Below are 19,039 nucleotides of genomic sequence, written 5' to 3' on the forward strand. Positions count from 1 at the left end.
AAGAGCACGCTGAGTAACTCTGTCAGCAGTTTCGTGTTAAAGCACTCGGTCCCCTCTGCAGTGGGCATTTCCATTCAACCTCCCCCTCTCTTCACTGCTAACAGTCAACTGGGCTCTCTGTTTAACTTGAGCTCGGGTAAGAAACAGGGAGAGGATCGATTCCAACATTCTCCTTCTTGTCCCACCACGCACAAGCTGTTGCTACTTATTAAACATTTTAAAATCCCTGCTGCCAAAGTCCCCAGGAGATGTTTCTCTGCCATAGCCATAAAGGACTTTGCCAGCATGCTACTCAAAACTGCGTTTTCCAGCCAATAAATACAAGCTCCAGAATGAGGAAAAGCAGGGTTTGGCTCGCTCTCATTTTCAGTGGTATGTCACTGGGATACTCTAACTACTTTTAAATTCAAATCAGCTTCCTACAAATTAACTGCTTTTATCAGATACAGCACAGTGGACTGTTAAACACGTAGCCTCATGTACTGAAACACTATACATTTAATGAAGTTATGCCATTAGCAAATGTACAACATGGGTGCATTAAATCCACCTATAGAACAGCTCTACGTATGAGAGAGAGGATTGATTTTAGCTTTTCTCAATAGAGCAGGAGTCCCTTTCTTGGCTTTTACTAGGATTTTTTTTTTAACTAAAACCAGGATTTGCACACAAAAAAAAAAAAACCCAACCCAAAAATATCTACTCTCATAATGAAAAAAAGACTGTTTTTTTTTCCTTTCTTTATTCCAGTTCAGGAAGGAAGAGAATCATCTTGCAAGTCAATATCATCAGCTCCTTTGCCTCTAGAATCTACTTCTGCTCAGCTGGAGCTCCCCCCCCAAAAAACCCCACTTTATGTCCCAAGTGAAATGGGAAAACTACTTGTAAGGTCTCTTTTGAGGCACATGATTCGGACGGTCACTTTCGGAGTATTGGAATCAGCGTTGTCTTCCATCTCCTTTCTTTCCAGGAAGAGTTCTCCAGCGCGCCGCGGGCTCCCTGTGTTTCAGGTGGAAGGCTATCGGCCCCTGCCCCATCTCAGAAAGGGTTAGGATGACACAAGTTAGCACAGACACCCATTTCGCACTTCACACCTAAAGGATGGACGTTGACGATTCCCCACTTCAAATTCCTCACATAGAGGTGTGTGGGGGGAAACTAAAAAACCCAACAAAAATAAGGACAAGAGACAGTAAATTTCACTGTGATCACACTACGGCAAAATATGCCTTCTGTTCATCGCAAAGAAACACGTGTGAAGGCCAAATTAAAGAGAGGGGAAAAAAAAGGGATGTTGCATGAGTTACAGTGCAACCGTGTTATTCCTTCTCTTTCTATTCTCCTTCCCTCCCCCCACCCCCCCGCCTTGTTCAGTTTAGAAAAAGGATTGAGTACAACACAGTCAGGTTAAGTGGCCACAAAAGAGTAGCTGTCTTTGGCAAGAAGTCACCTCATCGCCCCTCTCTGTCACCTTCTGCCCATCTCGCTCTGTCTCATGAAGTGGATGTTGTTGGCGCTGTCTGAGAGTTCGGGGTACTGCTCCACTGAGATCACGAAATAGCCATCGTAGCCCTGTACCCGGCCCGTGTTTAGCACTTGTTGCTTCTCCCCTTCTGTCCACGAGCGAACACCCTCCTCCCCATCCCGCAATCTCTGCTGTTCCCGGGACCAAGCTTGGGCCACAGCGCGCTGTCGGGCCAGCTCCAGGACGCGGGTCTTCTCCTCGTCCAAGGTGGTCCCGTAGCGGGTGTTTAGACACAGCGCGCCGTACTGGAGCTGGATGTCCGTGTAACGTCTAGTCCTTCCATTCAGCACTGTGTTGATCTGGGACACCGTCACGTTCACGCCGTTCTCCAGGGTCCTCCGCCCGCCGCTGAGGCCCAAGATGGACAGGTCACCCTCCGACGGCCCTTGCTTAATGAAGTAGTGCGTGTCCACCCCGTCGATGGTGAAGTGCAAGTTCTCCAGGTAATGGGCGTTGTTTAGGATGGCCGCGATCCTCCTCCCATCCTCGTTGGCCACGCTGATGATGTCGGTGGCCACGCGCCCGTCCTTCATGGCGAACTTGACTCCTTTGCCGAAGATAGAGCCTCCAGAGGCAAAGTTCTTGTTCTTCTTGACCTGCCGGCACCCGGCGATGCTGGAGCTGTAGATCTGCTCGAAGCGCTCCAGAGTGACAAAGGCCTTCAGCTGCTTCTGCACTTCACACTGGACACCCAGAATTGACTGAGCAGGGAGAGAAAGGAGAGAAAGATGTGTTAGAAAGGCATTATGATGACCCAAAGGTATTATTAGCATGCTGGAGACCAGCAGGGCATCTTGGTGGGGAACATCTTGAAGTGGGGAGTCTAATGAGAAGCTCGGGTTTTTTTTCCCTTATCACACTTTTTCAGATGTTTAGTTCTTTTTAATGGAAGAGACATTTTGTCAGGAACTCTTCGTCAGGGGCTGCAGTGATAGCACAAGGGGTGACAGGTTCAAACTGAAACAGGGGAAGTTCAGGTTAGATATAAGGAAGAAGTTCTTTGAGGGTGGTGAGGCACTGGCACAGAGTGACCAAATAAATGGTAAATGCTCCATCCCTGGCAGTGTTCAAGGCCAGGATGGACAGAGCCTTGAGTGACATGGTCTAATGTAAGGCATCTCTGCCTGTGGCAGGATGGTTGGAACTGGATGATCTTAAGGTCCTTTCCAACCCAAACCATTCTATGATTCTATGATTATCCCCCCTTCCTCTCATTGTTTCAAGAAACTGAACTGTATCTTATCTCAAATAATTATGTACAGGTGAAAAAGGTGTGAGGGTCACCATCTGGACATGTAATTACACTCTGCTTCAGTGTTCTTCACCTTTACATAAGAAATCATTCATGTTGTGGCCACAATGCTTTACAAAAGGCTTTCAGATTTTCTGTGAAAACGTCTGGAAGTACTTGTAAATGTTCCCTCTATTTTCACTTTGTAACTCCTTATGCTACCTTCCAAAGCCCTGCATTACAGGTATGACCCTCAGAGTGGCCATAAACCTTCTAGGTCTCATTTTGACCTGGCCAAAGCAGGTTTTTCAAGTCAAGGAAGGCCCTAAATCCAAATCCTATTTCCTGTGAACCCTTTAGGATGTGTCAGGCTCCCTGAGCTAAGGCCAGCCACACCTGATGCTCGAGTTCTGGCTTACACTGAATCAAAACTGCAGAAGGACAACAGCGCGGATCATCTGCAGTCAGGTACAACACAAAGTCGCTTTTGCTGTTAGTGTATAATGGAGCCAGCACACAGCGAGTGAGCAGCTCATCATTACTGCAGAATGTCTTTGGAAATGCTCTCATCAATTCATGGCAGCTCCAGCTTCTCACAGACCCCTGTTCATGAACAATCATTTCCTCAAATATCACAAAAGCAAGAGGATGCTAAGACAAAACTCTCCTGCCACTGCCAAAGATTCAGTTCGATAAGGGAATGAGATCCGGGATTAAAAACAGGCTAAAAAGAGAGGTTTGCTGCATTCCCAATTGTTTTGAGGGAATTCAACATCCATGAAGGATATTGCCTTAAACTGTCCACAAGGTAAAGGCTCAGGTGAGAACATTGCACCAGGGCAGGTTTAGATGGAGCTGAGGAACAATTCCTGCCCCAGAGGGTGCTCAGGCATTGGAACAGGCTGCCCAGGGCAGGGCTGCAGTCACCGGCCCTGCAAGGGTTCACACCCCGTGGAGATGAGGCCTCAGTGCCATGGGGCAGTGGTGGCCTTGGCAGTGCTGAGGAACGGTTGGACTGGATGAGCTTAAAGGGCTTTTCCAACCTGGTTGATTCTGTTACTCTAAGACAATTCAGATAAAGCAGGCATTTCAGTGTGCTCCTCCCAACTGAGACTTGTAGCATGGCACGGGAAAGGAAATAAACCCTCATTTCCACAGTGGCTATTTCCAGAGAAAGGTCTCAAAGCATTAAATAAACAGAGGATTCAGCACTGCAGCTCACTCAGAGGTTTGCCATTGACTTTGCTATTAATTCAGGATGGATGCTAGCCTGGTTGGTACATGCTTTGATACTACAGGTATCACAGCCAACAGCTGGGCCATGATCTACCTTACTCAAGCTCCATGACCTGGGACCTTCTGGCCTTAGGGAATTTTCAGTTTTCCATCTTATGGTATAATTCTACATAGCATTGAATTTCAGATATTTGCCCATTATAAAAGAAAACCTTATTATATTTTTATGTTATTTTATTATTTTATTTTATTTTATTTTATGTTTTTTATTTTATTTTATTTTATTTTATTAGAATTTATGACCCAATGATAGAATACCGGACCTTCCCCTGGTCTAGCTGCATACTGCCTTTGTGATACTATATGAACTCATACAATTTCCACTACTTTACTGTTCATCCAGATGCCATTTAGAGAGAAAACAAACAGCACCCACCCTGCTACTGGCAGGACTTGGAAGTTTAAGGATTACACATGATCTAGATCATCTGTATTAGGCACTGCTGCCTCCTGCCTCAGGAGACACGCACAGGATACCAGGCTAACTGCCTTGTTGATGTCCTCCTGGTCTCCATTCACGTTGTCTCCTTCTTTACACTGGGAATGCATTTCTCCTGCTGCATGTACAACTGCAGGACTGACACTGGCACTTCCTGGTGGCTAAAACCAATGGTTGACCAAAGCCACACAGTTGGGAATCTCTTGACTTCCAGGCATGGAGGACCCAGTAGGTGGGAGATTTGTGAAGTTGAGAGCTTGAACCACCTTAGTTGTCAAAGAAACTGAGCAGTTACCTGCCCATGGCAGGGGGTGGGAACTGGATGATCTTAAGGTCATTTCCAACCCAAACCAGTCTGTGATTCTATGATTCTACGAATCTGTAACTGGTGGACAGCCCTTTAAATGAGCCCCACTGACTGCATGAACTAGACACTGGAAGACTACAGGGGTGCACACATATAGCACACACCTAGACATCTACATATCTAAGTCTTGCATTTGCTCGTAGCTCTTAACAGCTGACAATCTGAACAGTCCTTTGGGCTTCACTGACAAGTCACCTAAATGGCTGGTGTTGAACATTACTATGGGGAACCCTGCTGGGCCACCAATTGTTGCTCTAGAAGAGTGTAGATAATCCATGCTGTAGTTATGAGGAAGTCCAGGAATATGATATGAGGATATTGATATGAGGATAGATACGAGGAAACTCTAGGTTGCTGGATAGGGCTTTGAACAACCTGGTCTAATGAAAGGTGTCCTTGCCTGTGGCAGGAAAGTTGGATCTTTAAGGTCCCTTCCAACCCAAACCATTCTATGTTTCTATGATTCTATAATCTCAAATGGCATCAGCAGCTGAGTTCATTGTAGATCTCTGCTGGCTATAATAAGTGCTTGGATACCAAGTTCACAGGCAGAGACCTAAACTTAGGTGTCTTAATCAAGAACAAAATCACATCCAAAGGGTTTTCCACTGGGGACTGGTTATAGGCCTTCTGGGCTCTCCCCATTTTATATCACATTGAGAAGTAAGAAATCAGACACGTGCAAAGCTGTAATGCTGAACATCATCATCACTTAACTATTACAATAACTAACCACATCTCTATTATCTTGAAAATGAGCCCAGGATGACTTTGAAATGACTTTTTCACTGCATTTCTTTGATAAAAAGTATATCTGGAAACATCACCTCTTAAAAGGAAAAGCAAACACATCCAACTGAAACAATAAACCCAATAAATCGAGGCACACCAGTGTGCAGCTAGCTTGTGTGCTCTGCTGTGAATAGAAAGGGGGTGGAGGCAAACAGATTACATGTAGTTCAAAGAGGCAGTGTGTCCCTGACTTGGAAATTACCATTTCTGTTTCATTTTAGAACTCATTTTAACGAACTGGCAAGGAAAAGGAACAGAAAATGCTGCAATGGCATGTGGTACTCTCTAAAATAATGCTGCTGCTTTTAGCAAGGTATCTATAAAACCAGTTTTAGGGCAGGAAGCAGGGATCTCACAGTCATTTCAATGTTTGTTGCTAGATGTGAGTGACAAATATGCTGGGTTTGTTTTTCCTCACAGCCTTTTTTTAATCAGATGTCCTTAGGTGACATTTCACTTTATCTACTAACAACCCATTGGAGAGAAGGGAACGACCTTCATGAGTTGCTTGCTGCTGCATGGAACTCAAGAGAACAGCACATTACAGAGATCTCTGAATAGCCTCTTGCATTTCATTTTGCCAGCACCTCTTGAGGATTCAAAATACCATAGCCAGATAGCATCATCTGTTGTTTTTAAATACCGCCTTCCAGTGTGAGACTGAAAGCTTTAATTTCCCATCAAGGATCCAAGATGTGAAATAAGTGAACATGTTTCCAAGTTACTTTACATCCTTGTGCCGTTATACACAGATAGGTGTTTCTCTTGCCACCATATGGCTTACAACACAGAAAGCCACTTCTTTAAAAGACTTGGGAGTTATGATTTCTCTGAAATAAACTCCTTCTTATTTATCCCAACCTTTCTGTTAACAAAATCACTCTTTGGAAATCAGCTTCTTTGCTTCATTCAACCCGGCCATCACCTGAAGAGAGTGAAGGTTGGACTTGGTGATCTTAAAGGTCTATTCCAACCTAGCTGACTCTATGATTCTAAGATGAGTCCCCATTCAGATGGGGATCAATCACAGCAACCTATCAAGCACCCATCCATCAGCACGGCTGCACTTCGTGCTGAGGGGCAATGGGCTTGCTCAGGAACCTGCCAACCACGAAGTGGGACAATGGCAGTGAGCAACTGGCCAGCAAGGCCAGTGCTGCAGATGCTGCTTGATTAGCAATGAATGGAACACTCTTGGGCTTAGAGGACAGGTCTCTTCTCCATCTCTCCAGTGTACACAGCTGCAAGGGGATAATGAAGTTGAGCTCATCAAGCAGGTTTCCATCTGTGGGGAAATAAGAGGATTTGCCTTCTTTTCTTGCTCATCTATTTTCATTAAGATTCAAGAGTTTAATGTCTTTGAGACTTAAACTCCTTCCTTGCATTAGATCCAGTAAAAACTGGCTACTGCTTTTGCACAACATAACTAGGGGCTGATGGACAGAGGTGCAGACAGTGTGATGGCCCAATACCAGGACAAAGCACCCTTCAGCATCAGGATGCCCACTCTGAATGATGAACACTGGCAGAGCCAGCCCCTCAAACAGCTTGTCCTTGGGAGAAGCTCTGCCAGAAAGCACAGCCCTGAAGCTCACTCTCTGCCTGAGCATCCCAGAGCTCCAAAATGCTGTTTCCTAAGGGGTACCAAAAGCTGCTCCTCCAGCACAGCCTGGAATGAGCACTGCAGAAAACAGAAGCCTTTCTGGAGGCGCAGTGCTCATGGGATGGGGAGAAGGGTAGTTAATAATACGATGTAGTTAACAATATAAGCTCCTGCACCAAACCACTCCTCCCTGCAAGTAGAGTTGTCCTAGCTCAAGCAATTACCTGTCAGTTCAACAAGACAAAAGAGAAGGGGGAAAATAAAGAGGGCAAAAAGAAGAAGAAGAGAAATTGGATTCAGGTACATCAGCTCCACAATACGCCAGAGGTCACCCAGAGTCCCCTGGTGCCAATAACACTGAACTTGTTCAACAAACAATTTAGTGACAGCCTCATGGTCACAGAGAAGAGGGCGGGGGGGGGGGGGGGGGAAGTGCTGCCCAACAGAGTATTGGATTTTCAATGTCACTGCAGAGCTGCAGGGGGTTAGAGCACGGTTTATGACGCGCTGCCTCTTTCTGAGCTGGTGGATGCTCACGGTCAGAATTATCCCTCCCACCTTGCAGCCCTGGAAGGCAAGAACCAACAGTGTTTTGGATGGAGAAGCCAGGGCCCTGTGGCTACGCGCTCCGAAGAGAAACAACACAGCCATTTATGTGGAGTTAGTTGCTTTGCTGCTGTGCTCCTGTTATTCATTCCTCTCTGATAAAAGCTGGGCTACAGATCAGCGAAGCCAGTGGAGTAGCTCAAATTAACTATGGTTTATCTGCGTATGTGACCCAGAGAAACCTGGGATTGGAAGACATAGAATCATAGAATCATAGAATAGTTTGGGTTGGAAAGGACCTTAAGATCATCCAGTTCCAACCCCCCTGCCATGGGCAGGGACACCTCACACTAAACCATGGCACCCAAGGCTCTGTCCAACCTGGCCTTGAACACTGCCAGGGACGGGGCATTCACAGCCTCCCTGGGCAACCCATTCCAGTGCCTCACCACCCTAACAGGAAAGAATCTCCTCCTTATATCCAATCTAAACTTCCCCTGTTTCAGTTTGAACCCATTACCCCTTGTCCTGTTACTACAGTCCCTAATGAAGAGTCCCTCCCCAGCATCCCTATAGGCCCCTTCAGATACTGGAAGGCTCCTTTGAGGTCTCCATGCAGCTTCTCTTCTCCAGGCTGAACAGCCACAACTTTCTCAGCCTGTCTTCATACAGGAGGTGCTCCAGCCCCTGATCATCCTCGTGGCCCTTCTCTGGGCTTGTTCCAACAGCTCCATGTCCTTTTTATGTTGAGGACACCAGAACTGCACACAATGCTCCAGGTGAGGTCTCACAAGAGCAGAGTAGAGGGGCAGGCTCACCTCCTTCGACCTGTATCTAGTGAATATCCCCGATTGCAAGGATGGGCACTGTTCTGTGCCTTGTGCAGGCTACTTTTAAATGACAAAAGATCTGGAGCTTACTCCATATGCTCTGGAAGATCATTTTGCACTTTGATCAGTCTAAAAATATTGTTACTATTTCTAAATATTACTAACATTTATTAAAATATTAATATTATCTATTACATTTATCTATTTATATATTATATAATAGATAATAGTATATATTTATATATAATATTAATATTATCTAAAAATATTTCCTGTGCTCCCATTTACCTTTGTTTAATTCTGAATTTTCAAAAGTTTCTATTTTCCTCCACATGCTTCATCCATAAATACAGAGAGAAGCAGCAGGAAGGAGGGCTGGATCATGTATGGAAGTGTGTATATATAGCTGGAAGGGCTGGGAGTGAACAGAACTTCCTGTGAAACATCAGTGTTGGCTGCACAGACAGGCTCAGGAACAAACATGTTTTCAGGTATCATATTGTGAATGGGGTTATTTGATGTAAATACATGCTACGATATGCTGGGTGTGCCAGAAAGGAAGGGGATCCTCCTCTATTACATCTGAGAGCCACTTGCTATCACAGCATGATCCTGCAAGTGTAGTCTACATTAAAAATGCTCTTGTTTTGCTGCTGTCATAACACAGGGAAAGGGTATGAAACAGCCTGAAATGGTTAAAATCTGCTTTCAACACTTGACTGTAAAAGTGACTCATCTGGAAGCCCTATGGCTGTGTAAAGCCCTCTTTTAGTAAGCAGGTCCCTGCGTGGTCCTCACTGCAGCTTTTTGCTTTAAAAACCTGGAAGGGACATGGAGATTTCCTTTCTTTCTTGTTGCTCACTCAGGCAGATTCATCTAAAATGGATGGACGGAAGGAGGGGGATCCTTGGTTTTATTCCCAGCTCAGCTGCCTGCATGAGCAAGCGTCAGTCTTCATCTCAAGCTGTCAAGTTACTTGGCTATTCAATAAGTCTAATAATAATAATAATAATAAACTAATGATAGAATAATGATATAGTAATAATGATAGCAACACCAATGATAACAATTTCTATAGCAGCTCTATGAGAGTTATTATCTACTGCATGTAATGATTCAGAGACAATCTTTTGTGCAATCTCTGAATGAGCTTTCCCCGTTTGCTTTCTCCTGTACAGCTTTGCCTGGGGAGCCTGTGTCACATCAGAGAGGAGGAAAAACCCTCAGGCTATTTCTCATTACAGAAATAATCTCTATTAGCATCTTATTGTTTAATCCAAAGAAGTGAAAAGCAAAAGAGGAGTCTCTGAGCTCCAAAAAGCAACTGAGTTCTTGCGGTGTTTTCAAGCATCAACTCAGCCATTGTAGCAAAAGGCACAGTTCTTTCTGTCCCCCTCTATTATAAAGAGATAAGGCTTAATATAAATCTCTTGTTGAAGTTGAAGCTGGTACATTCTAGCTTGTCCTCACCATAGCTATAAGGCTGAGTGCCAAGGATGGGCTGACACATGACTATTCTATTAATACTCAGTATCTTGTTCATACCTCTGAGTGGTTTGGGAAATGTGACACTGTATTTTACCCTCCTGGTGTAATATGTGTACAAGACCTCAAGAATCTGCTGCAGGACAGTGAGATTTTGGTGAACTCATAGATAAAGAGGCCAGGAGAACAGCTGGAATCATTTCCACTTCCTACTGTTATCATTTTATTATATGTTAAATGTTACATCCTGATCTCCCTATGCACATCGGTGCCTCGCTGCTCCCGTGATGTTTGAATACACAGCAAGCAGGAATTCAGTCTAACGAGGATCCAGACTAAATACAGGACAGCAACCCCAGAATAAACCAAGCTAGGAGATTAAAGAGTATCCTGAGGAGTAATGGACTTTTGCAAGGTCATACAACCCATAAGCAGCAGGGCAGGGAGTAACGCAGGGCTCTCGGATCCTGACCCAGTGTGCAGACCTTTAACAACGCTGCCTCTATTTTTCAGCTAAGTAATTCCCAACAGGAAGAGAGGGGGAAATGATTGGGCTGGAAAAGCTTTCATTCTTGCCAATTTCATCATTGAATTTTGTGCAAGCCTCAACTGAACTGGCTTGTGATGCAGGTCTGTTCTTAAATGTGGGACATGATGACTCGGGATTAAACCCCATCAGGTAATCTGAAAATTAACTCTCATCTAAAACTTCTTCCTGGTGAGACCCACTGCAATGCAGAACAGTTTCCTAGGCAAGTACTGTGACTTGTTTAAGACATTTTAAACCAGAGTGAATAAATTTCTATCAAAAATATTCCATAGAAACTATTTCTGTATCAAGATTTGCTTTTTTTAAACTTCCAAGCATCCTTGGTGCAATGGCATTTGAACTGAGCCTGTGATATGTGGTAACAGGGCCTCTTGTGGGAGGAAGAAACTGGAACACACCATTCAATTGAGCAACCACCAGAAAACATCACAGCAAAAACCACCATGGCAATAAGGACCATAAAATGTGATTATTCAGTCAGATTTCATTGCTGTAATGGGGACTGAAGCGCTTTTAATCTCCCAGTTCATCTGGGAGCACATGCTGCTAGAGGGTTTTTAATAAACACTGCAACTGTATAGTTTGCTGATAAAGGTGTGAGGTAGAGTATGGAGTTGCATGGATCACCTTGCTATTGTCCCATTCCTGGGTTTTCATCTGTGTGTGGATTAGCTCATAGGATGGCTCCATCGCATCCATGTCTGGTTTGGGGTAGCCGGGGATAACGTTGTGTAGCTGGAACCCAAAGGTGAGCAGCCAACTGTTGACATCTGGAAGGGAAGAGAAGCATAAATAGATTACCTGATCTCTCCAGCAGCATTGCCCAGGAGAAGGCACAGAGCAGGACCCTGTGTTGATGGCACTGTAGCAGGACTGGCCAAAAAGATGAGTGTCTATTTACTGTGAAGAGCACAAATCTTAATGGTCTTTGAAAGAACCATGTGTCAAAGCGAGGCTTTCCACATCCAATCACAGTCCAATTCCGCATTTTCCAAGCATTGGCAGTGACCAAATGGCCTAAATCAAAGCCAGTGCCACATCTAACCTTCAGCATCAGGGACCTGGCTCTGCTCTAAGGTATGCAGGAGAAGCACAGGAGCACCACCACAATAATGGAGGCTGAGATGCTCCAGCTGAATGGGAAGTGTTGTGCAGTCCTAAAGTCACCTCAGACACAATATTCCTCTTCTGATGACTCTCAAAGGGCCTGCAGGCTGAAGACTAAGTTTAGAGATATGTGAGCCAGAACAGCAGGACATCCACGACAAATATCAGAGCCATTTATCAGGTGCTCATGGACATATCCTCTGTTTTTTTCCATGGCTTTTCCACCTCAGTCCTGAGTTGCTTGGCATTTTTCATAAGAAGGTGTAGTTTGAGTATTAAAACAGTGTAAAGTCACATCATCTTTTACATTTAAAATCAGCCTCCACACTACCTGCAAGGTACATTACAGTGAAAATCAGTGTATATGCCCCATCCCTGGCAGTGTCCAAGGCCAGGTTGGACACAGGGGCTTGGAGCAAGCTGCTCTAGTGGAAGGGGTCCTTGCCTGTGGCAGGGGTTGGGACTGGATGATCTTTAAGGTCCCTTCCAAACCAAGCCAAACCTATGAAGTTCAACTAATATGTGCTCCATGGCATCTTAAGTATTAGGATGTAACTGGGATTGTGCTGGTGCTGGACGTGCAAGAGGCTTGATTTTCATTTTGCTAAACAAAATAAACGTTGTTAAAACAATCTGAAGAAGGGATTGATTTAAATAACCAAATATGCATCTTTTAATGTTTCCTCTCTATTGCCCATGAGACTAAAGGAGTGTGTTGAAGAGCTGGTCAAGGAAGGACATTATGGATGCGAGCGGCAAATAAGGTGCTTCCAGATGACTGGAGAACCAGGAGCCAAACAAACACTCTATATCTGTTGCTTGTTTTCTTACAGGCCAAAACATTGCCATTGGGCAGATGTCCAAGAAGCCCTTGTGACGATCCATGTGGAAGGGGGAGGATTTCTGTAATAAAACCACTTCTGTTCATTCAATGTAGAGATTATTTCTGGAGTGTCTTCTGGAAACAGAGAGGTTGAGGGGGGAGGGAAAGAAATTAAAAGGCTCATTTGATTGTATTTCCTTGCTTAGTGCTAAGCCAGCCTGCTTCCAAATCCTTCTCATCTGAAATAGAATCATAGAACCATAGAATAGTTAGGGTTGGAAAGGACATTAAGATCATCCAGTTCCAACACCCTGCCACGGGCAGGGACACCTCACACTAGACCATGTCACCCAAGGCTCTGTCCAGCCTGGCCTTGGGCACTGTCAGGGATGGAGCATTCACAGCTTCTCTGGGCAACCCATTCCAGTGCCTCATCACCCTCACAGTAAAGAACTTCTTCCTCAAATGAAGACCTGTGATGCACATATTGTAGACCTGGTGCTCAGGAGACCAAAATAAACCAGTGAAGGCTGGCGTTGGTGCAGGAGCCATTTCCCAAGCACTTCACAGCTGTTAAAAAGACCACAGAGCAGGGATGCTGAACAGCCAAACCCCATGTAATGTGTCTGAAAGATTCAAGACAAGCCTTCTTTCTTTTGATACCAAACTGACTTTCAAAACATTTGCAAACAGGAGTTTGTTCTTTTTGGGAAGAAGTGTTGGACTCCCCGGAACACACACACAGAAAAAGAAGCTATCCCAAAACATGGGAGGAAGGTGTGGAGCTGAGAAACCAGAGGGGAAAATACTAATTTGCCAAGAGGCAGTGACAAGTTTTTTGACAGAAAAGTGCATTTCACATCACTGAGGGGCTTTTTTTCTTCAGCTACAGTAACCCTGCCAACACATTTCACAGCAAATTCATTTGAGGGCAAAGAAAAAAGAGTGCTTAATGCAGACACATGTAATGGAAATGTCAGTTCAATCCATCAGGATTGCTGAAGCTGGCAGCAAAGCTCTGTGCCATGAAGTGTACAATCACTAAAACACTAATGTTTAACAATGGGCCTCTCAAAACATAAATACCTGCTTCTCTGTTGTCCCCTCTACATGTGCCTCCAATTTGTACCTATGAGCTCAGAAACCTCATCACTGGAGACCACAGCACGTGCTGTTTGCCTTTGTCCTGGGTGCTGAGCTCCCATAAGGACATAAGGATCAGGATGGGGATGTAGGGTCAGAAAGTGGTTCCCTGGGCACATTTGGTTGTGATGACAAGGCCACTCTCGTCACTGGTCCTGCCCATGAGATGCCTGAAAGCTTCAGCAGGAAGAAATGCCAGAGCAGCAGCTTTGCATCATGGCACTCATCCCATCTGGTCACCTGCTTCTTCCATGCACTGGGAGTGGAGAGACTTAAAAAGGGCATTTGAGCTCTGTACTCTTGAAAGAAAGAAAATGGAACTTTTAAGACCACGGAAAAATTATTCAGTGCATATACAATATTAAAGTATTGGGTTTAAACATCTTGATTTCATCATCAGAGCTGGGTGGGAACCTGCTCACCTGCACCAAAACAGGCCTGGAAATTTCCTCTTGTCTTAACTTGAGCAGGAAAACAAAACTCTGCTAATACATCCTGAAGGAACTGTTAACAACTAGTTCTGGTGTCCTCAACGTAAGAAGGACATGGAGCTCTTGGAGCAAGTCCAGAGGAGGCCACGAGGATGAGCAGGGGCTGGAGCAGCTCCTGTATGGAGACAGGCTGAGAGTACTGGGGCTGTTGAGCCTGGAGAAGAGAAGCTGCGTGGAGACCTCAGAGCAGCTTCCAGTGTCTGAAGGGGGCTACAAGGATGCTGGAGAGGGACTCTTCATCAGGGACTGGAGTGACAGGACAAGGGGTGATGGGTTCAAACTGAAACAGGGGAAGTTAGGTTGGATATAAGGAAGAAGTTTTTCTCTGTGAGGGTGCTGAGGTGCTGGCACAGGGTGCCCAGAGATGTGAATGCTCCATCCCTGTCAGTGTTCAAGGCCAGGTTGGACAGAGCCTTGGGCAACATGGTCTGGTGTGAGGTGTCCCTGCCCATGGCAGGGGGTTGGAACTGGATGCTCTTAAGGTCCTTTCCAACCCAAACCATTCTATGATTCTATGATAGACAAGCTTAAGGCAACAACTGCAAATACAGATCTTCCATTTTGGTTTTGACTCCTTAATTTTTCCTTTCCCCTTTTCAATCATTAGTTTACACGTAACTTGCAAAGGTTGAAAAACAAGAGGGAAGTTTTCTTTTAAGCTATGCTGGAATTCGTCATTGGGGCAATTTTGAGAACTGTTTACAACATTTCTGCTGAGAAATCTCTCAAGCTCAACCCCCTCCCATTAACAAATTCAGTTTTGACAAATAAGCATTTTCTGATAGAAGTTATCTCAAAGTATATTCCCTGACAGCCTTAATTATCAGAGTGAGTCCATCACACAGGATCTTTGCCTGCATCTTTTGGCATACTTCACTTCCCTCATGGCATCAACTTCTCAGCTCTGGAGAAAACAGCTTTTCATTAAAAAAAAACCAAAACAATCTAATCCTTATGATTATTGCAGAAGAACCTGGAAGCACAAATCCTAATGGCTGGAAAACCAAGTGGAACAGAACAACCCAGGATTTATATCCTATAACATCTTAGCTTTTTTTTTTTTTGCTATTGATCCAATCTCACAACTTAGGGGAACACAAATATTGTTGCATATGGGGAGGCTGTGATAGATGTATCCTGGGCTGCATCAAAAGGAGCGTGACCAGCAGGTCAAAGGAGGTGATCCTGCCCCTCTACTATGTTCTCATGAGACCCCACTTGGGAGTATTGTGTGCAGTTCTGGTGTCCTCAACATAAAAAGGACATGGAACTGTTGGAACAAGTCCAGAGGAGGCCACGAGGATGCTCAGGGGCTGGAGCAGCTCCTGTATGAAGACAGGCTGAGGAAGTTGGGGCTGTTCAGCCTGGAGAAGAGAAGCTGCGTGGAGACCTCAGAGCAGCCTTTAACTGTATGAAGGGGGGCTATAGGGATGCTGGAGAGGGACTCTTCATTAGGGACTGTAGTGACAGGACAAGGGGTGATGGGTTCAAACTCAAACAGGGGAAGTTTAGACTGGATTTAAGGAAGAAGTTCTTTACTGTGAGGGTGCTGAGGCCCTGTCACAAGTAGCATATTCAAAGAAGAGCAGTGTATCTTGTGAAGGGTCTGGGGCACAAGTCCTGTGAAGAGGGAACTGGGGTTATTTAACCTGGAAAAAAGGAGGTTTAGGGGAGACCTTATCACCCTCTACAATTACCTGAAAGGAGGTTACAGTGAGGTGGGGGTTGGTCTCTTCTCCCATGTAACAGGCAGTAAGACAAGAGGAAATGGCCTCAAGCTGCACCAGGGCATGTTTAGACTGGAGATTAGACATGGTTGTCAAGCAGGAACAGGAACAGGCTGCCCAGGGAAGTGGTGGAGTCACCATTCCTGGAAGTACTCAGAAATCATGTAGATATGGCACTCAGGGACATGGTTTAGTGGTGGCCTTGGCAGTGCTGGGTTAATGGTTGGACTCAGTGATTTTAATGGTCTTTTCCAACCTAAATGATATTACCATTCTAGGATGCTATGAATATACGAAGGACATTTAACCCACAGAATGATTTTCTGTATAAAACCCCCACACATAGAACTCATGTTATTGCCATTTAACAAAGTCCTGAGGAAGCAGTTCAGAACTTATGTCAAGCTGTGGGGTAGGTATGGCCTAAACGTGGCTTTTGAGTCTAACCCACCTGCATTTATTGACTTTTAGTAGAAACTGTTAAATCTGTGGGGCAGATTAACTATGATTAACTACATGGTTAGTGTAGGCTGACTGTAATAAAAGGTTTAAATTGCTGTTGTCATTCTGCTAAAACAAATCTGCATGTCATTTGTTTAGTTACAAATAGATCTCTAGCCAAAACTGTGCAAACAGAGCTGCCCCTCTACAAAGTGAAAGGTTATCAGCACATTAACTGGTAGCTAAACTTGGGATATCTGAAGGGGTGAAAATCTGGAAGCAAAATAAAGAGAACACCAAACAAAAGGAAAGGAAACAAGTTTGGGAATTACCATCTCCATCTATGCTAATGAATTAAAGATACTCTGGACATAGGCATCAACTGGCAAAGAAAAGCTTGCGCCCATTATATTAAACATTGGAAAACCTCATGGTGACCAGGATACTAAGAGGGAAGAAACCTGTTGTGTTGGTTTTGGCCAGGATAGAGTTAATTTTCTTCATGGTAGCTAGGATGGGGCTATGTTTTGGGTTTGTGCTGGAACGGTGTTGATCACACAGGGATGTTTTCACTATTGCTGAGCAGTTCTTATACAAAGTCAAGGCCTTTTTGCTCCACCAGTGAGTGGGTTGGGGTGGGCACAAGGAGTTGCTTATGTGGCTCTTGCTTTGCTTATTAAACTGTCTTTATCCCAACCCATGAGTTTTCTCATTTTTACTCTTTCAGTTCTCTCCCCCATCCCACTGAGGGGACTGAGGAAGCAGCACTGTAGGGCTTAGCTGCTGGCAGGGGTTAAACCATGGCAAGCTCTAGAAGACATTAATGAATTTAAATGTCTTACCTGTCATGTAGCATTTGATATCCTGAGAGTTGCTAATGGGATTGTTGTTTTTGAACATATACAGGTTGAAAGGCATTATGTTATTGCTACTCAGATGCTTCCACATGTCATGGTCTGGACTTGTCCAGCGACCCGCTAGCACATCATAGTCTCTCCGTCCCATGTGGATAAGCTTTGTGAGTGGGTCATACAGCCCTCCATGGTAGCCAATGATGATCTGGAAGTTGGGATTGGTGTCCATATAGATCTCCCCATATGCTGTGTACAGTATCTGCTTAATCATTAAGCCAGTCCCACTGAAGACAGCCAAAGGAGTGCCAATGTTATCACAAGCTATGTAGAATTCATCACCGCTGCTGAGCTCCATTGCAAAGAGGTGGCCTTGGAGGTCATAGTAGAGGGAGGTGATCTCGGAGCTCGAGTGGTTGTATAAGTGGGTGACCTTGGTTGGGTTGGTCAGGTCTGCGTAGAAGAACTGCAAGTGATGGCCATGGCTGGTTTTGCTAGACACTCTCCTTCCTAGGCCATCGTAGCGGTATTTCACACTCCATCCACTGGCTTTATTGTAGGCTTTGATGAGCAGGCCAGCTGAATTGTACTCAAAAACGTCATTGCCCCTTTGCTTCAGGAAGCCGTCTTCATCCATTTTGTACTGCACATCCCCAAGTCTAGTAATCCTATCCCTGAGGTCGTACCTGAGCGGTGTAAGCCGGGCACTATTCCCTGGACTCAACAAATGGAGGTTTCCATTTAGGTCATAGCTGTAACGCCAGAGGGGTTTGTCATTGATAGACACTGTCTGCAACTGGCCATCAGCATCGTATTCGTATGAGTACCTTGTTGTGTTGGCATAAGGCCCAACCTTCAGCTCTTTCTTAACCACTCTCCCCATGTTGTCATACTGCACAGTCATCCAGTACATGAGAGACCGGAATATCTCGTACTGGACCTCCTTCATCCTGCCATAGGCATCAAAATGTTTAGTGTGAGTCATGACAGCAGTGGTGATAATCTGGTTGATATCGTAGTAGATGACTCCAAATTTACCAAACTGCTCAGTTTTGCCTGACACATCATCGTACCTGTAGAGATCAATGGGTAAAGGTGTCTCGTTGATGACTGCTTGCATGCTGGTCACCCGAAAGCTGTTGTCATAGTTGTAGTCAAAGCGTGCATTCACCATGCCTTCCTCAGTGAAGCGGAAGATCTGCCGATCGATGAGGGGTCCTATCTGCCTGTATCTGATTGTACAGGTGAACCCTTCGTTCTGCAAGTTTATGGTCTTCAGCATGCCAGCAGTTTCATCATAAGTGAAACTGATCTTCGTGGTGTCGTAGAGCATCTCGGCTAACTTGGACAACTTGCCGTACTTGTAGATGACCCGTCTCCCCGTGCCCAAGTACAACGTGTGGAGGAGCTGCTCATCCTCTGTGAAATCCTGAATGACCGAGGCGTTGCCTTCTGGTGGCCTGTAGATGTTTCTGTAGTAACCAATGGAACGAATGGTTTCTAAAGTCTGGCGAGCAACGTTGGGCATGGTCACCGATGACAACCGGTCGTTCTTATCGAACTCAAAGATATACTGCCTCTGGCTGTGAAGGAGCAGCACCATGGACTGGATGGGAGGGAGAAAAGCATAGGTTATCTTCCTGGTTTGCAATCAAAATGCTGCTAAACTCTTACAAAACATGCAAAGTTCTCCAATCCAAAGAGTAGGGCAAGTGACATAAATCTCTGCACCCACAGGGTTAAATGGTGAGAGGTGTGCCCAGCACATCGAGGGTCCCCAAGTAGGAGTGGG

The 19,039-nt window shown here is 45.0% G+C and overlaps 2 protein-coding genes across 12 annotated transcripts in view; both read right to left on the bottom strand.

Moving 5' to 3' along the window:
• Window positions 1-19,039, bottom strand: part of NARS2 (asparaginyl-tRNA synthetase 2, mitochondrial) — a 221,125-nt gene that overhangs the window by 139,855 nt on the left and 62,231 nt on the right. The gene's annotated exons all lie outside the window — the stretch shown is intronic.
• Window positions 481-19,039, bottom strand: part of TENM4 (teneurin transmembrane protein 4) — a 1,625,418-nt gene continuing 1,606,859 nt past the window's right edge. For all 11 annotated transcript variants that reach the window (XM_062639041.1, XM_062639042.1, XM_062639047.1 and 8 more), the window contains 3 exons: window positions 17,239-18,853; window positions 11,292-11,434; window positions 481-2,226 (listed from right to left, as the gene is read on the bottom strand). In XM_062639041.1, the coding sequence (XP_062495025.1) occupies window positions 1,468-2,226; window positions 11,292-11,434; window positions 17,239-18,853 (2,517 nt within the window). In that variant the 3' untranslated portion in view covers window positions 481-1,467. The remainder of the gene's footprint in view (window positions 2,227-11,291; window positions 11,435-17,238; window positions 18,854-19,039) is intronic.

The sequence above is a fragment of the Pezoporus occidentalis genome, unplaced genomic scaffold, assembly GCF_034315485.1.
Source record: "Pezoporus occidentalis ecotype Australia unplaced genomic scaffold, CSIRO_AGI_Poc_V1 ctg6, whole genome shotgun sequence".
NCBI lineage: Eukaryota > Metazoa > Chordata > Aves > Psittaciformes > Psittacidae > Pezoporus > Pezoporus occidentalis.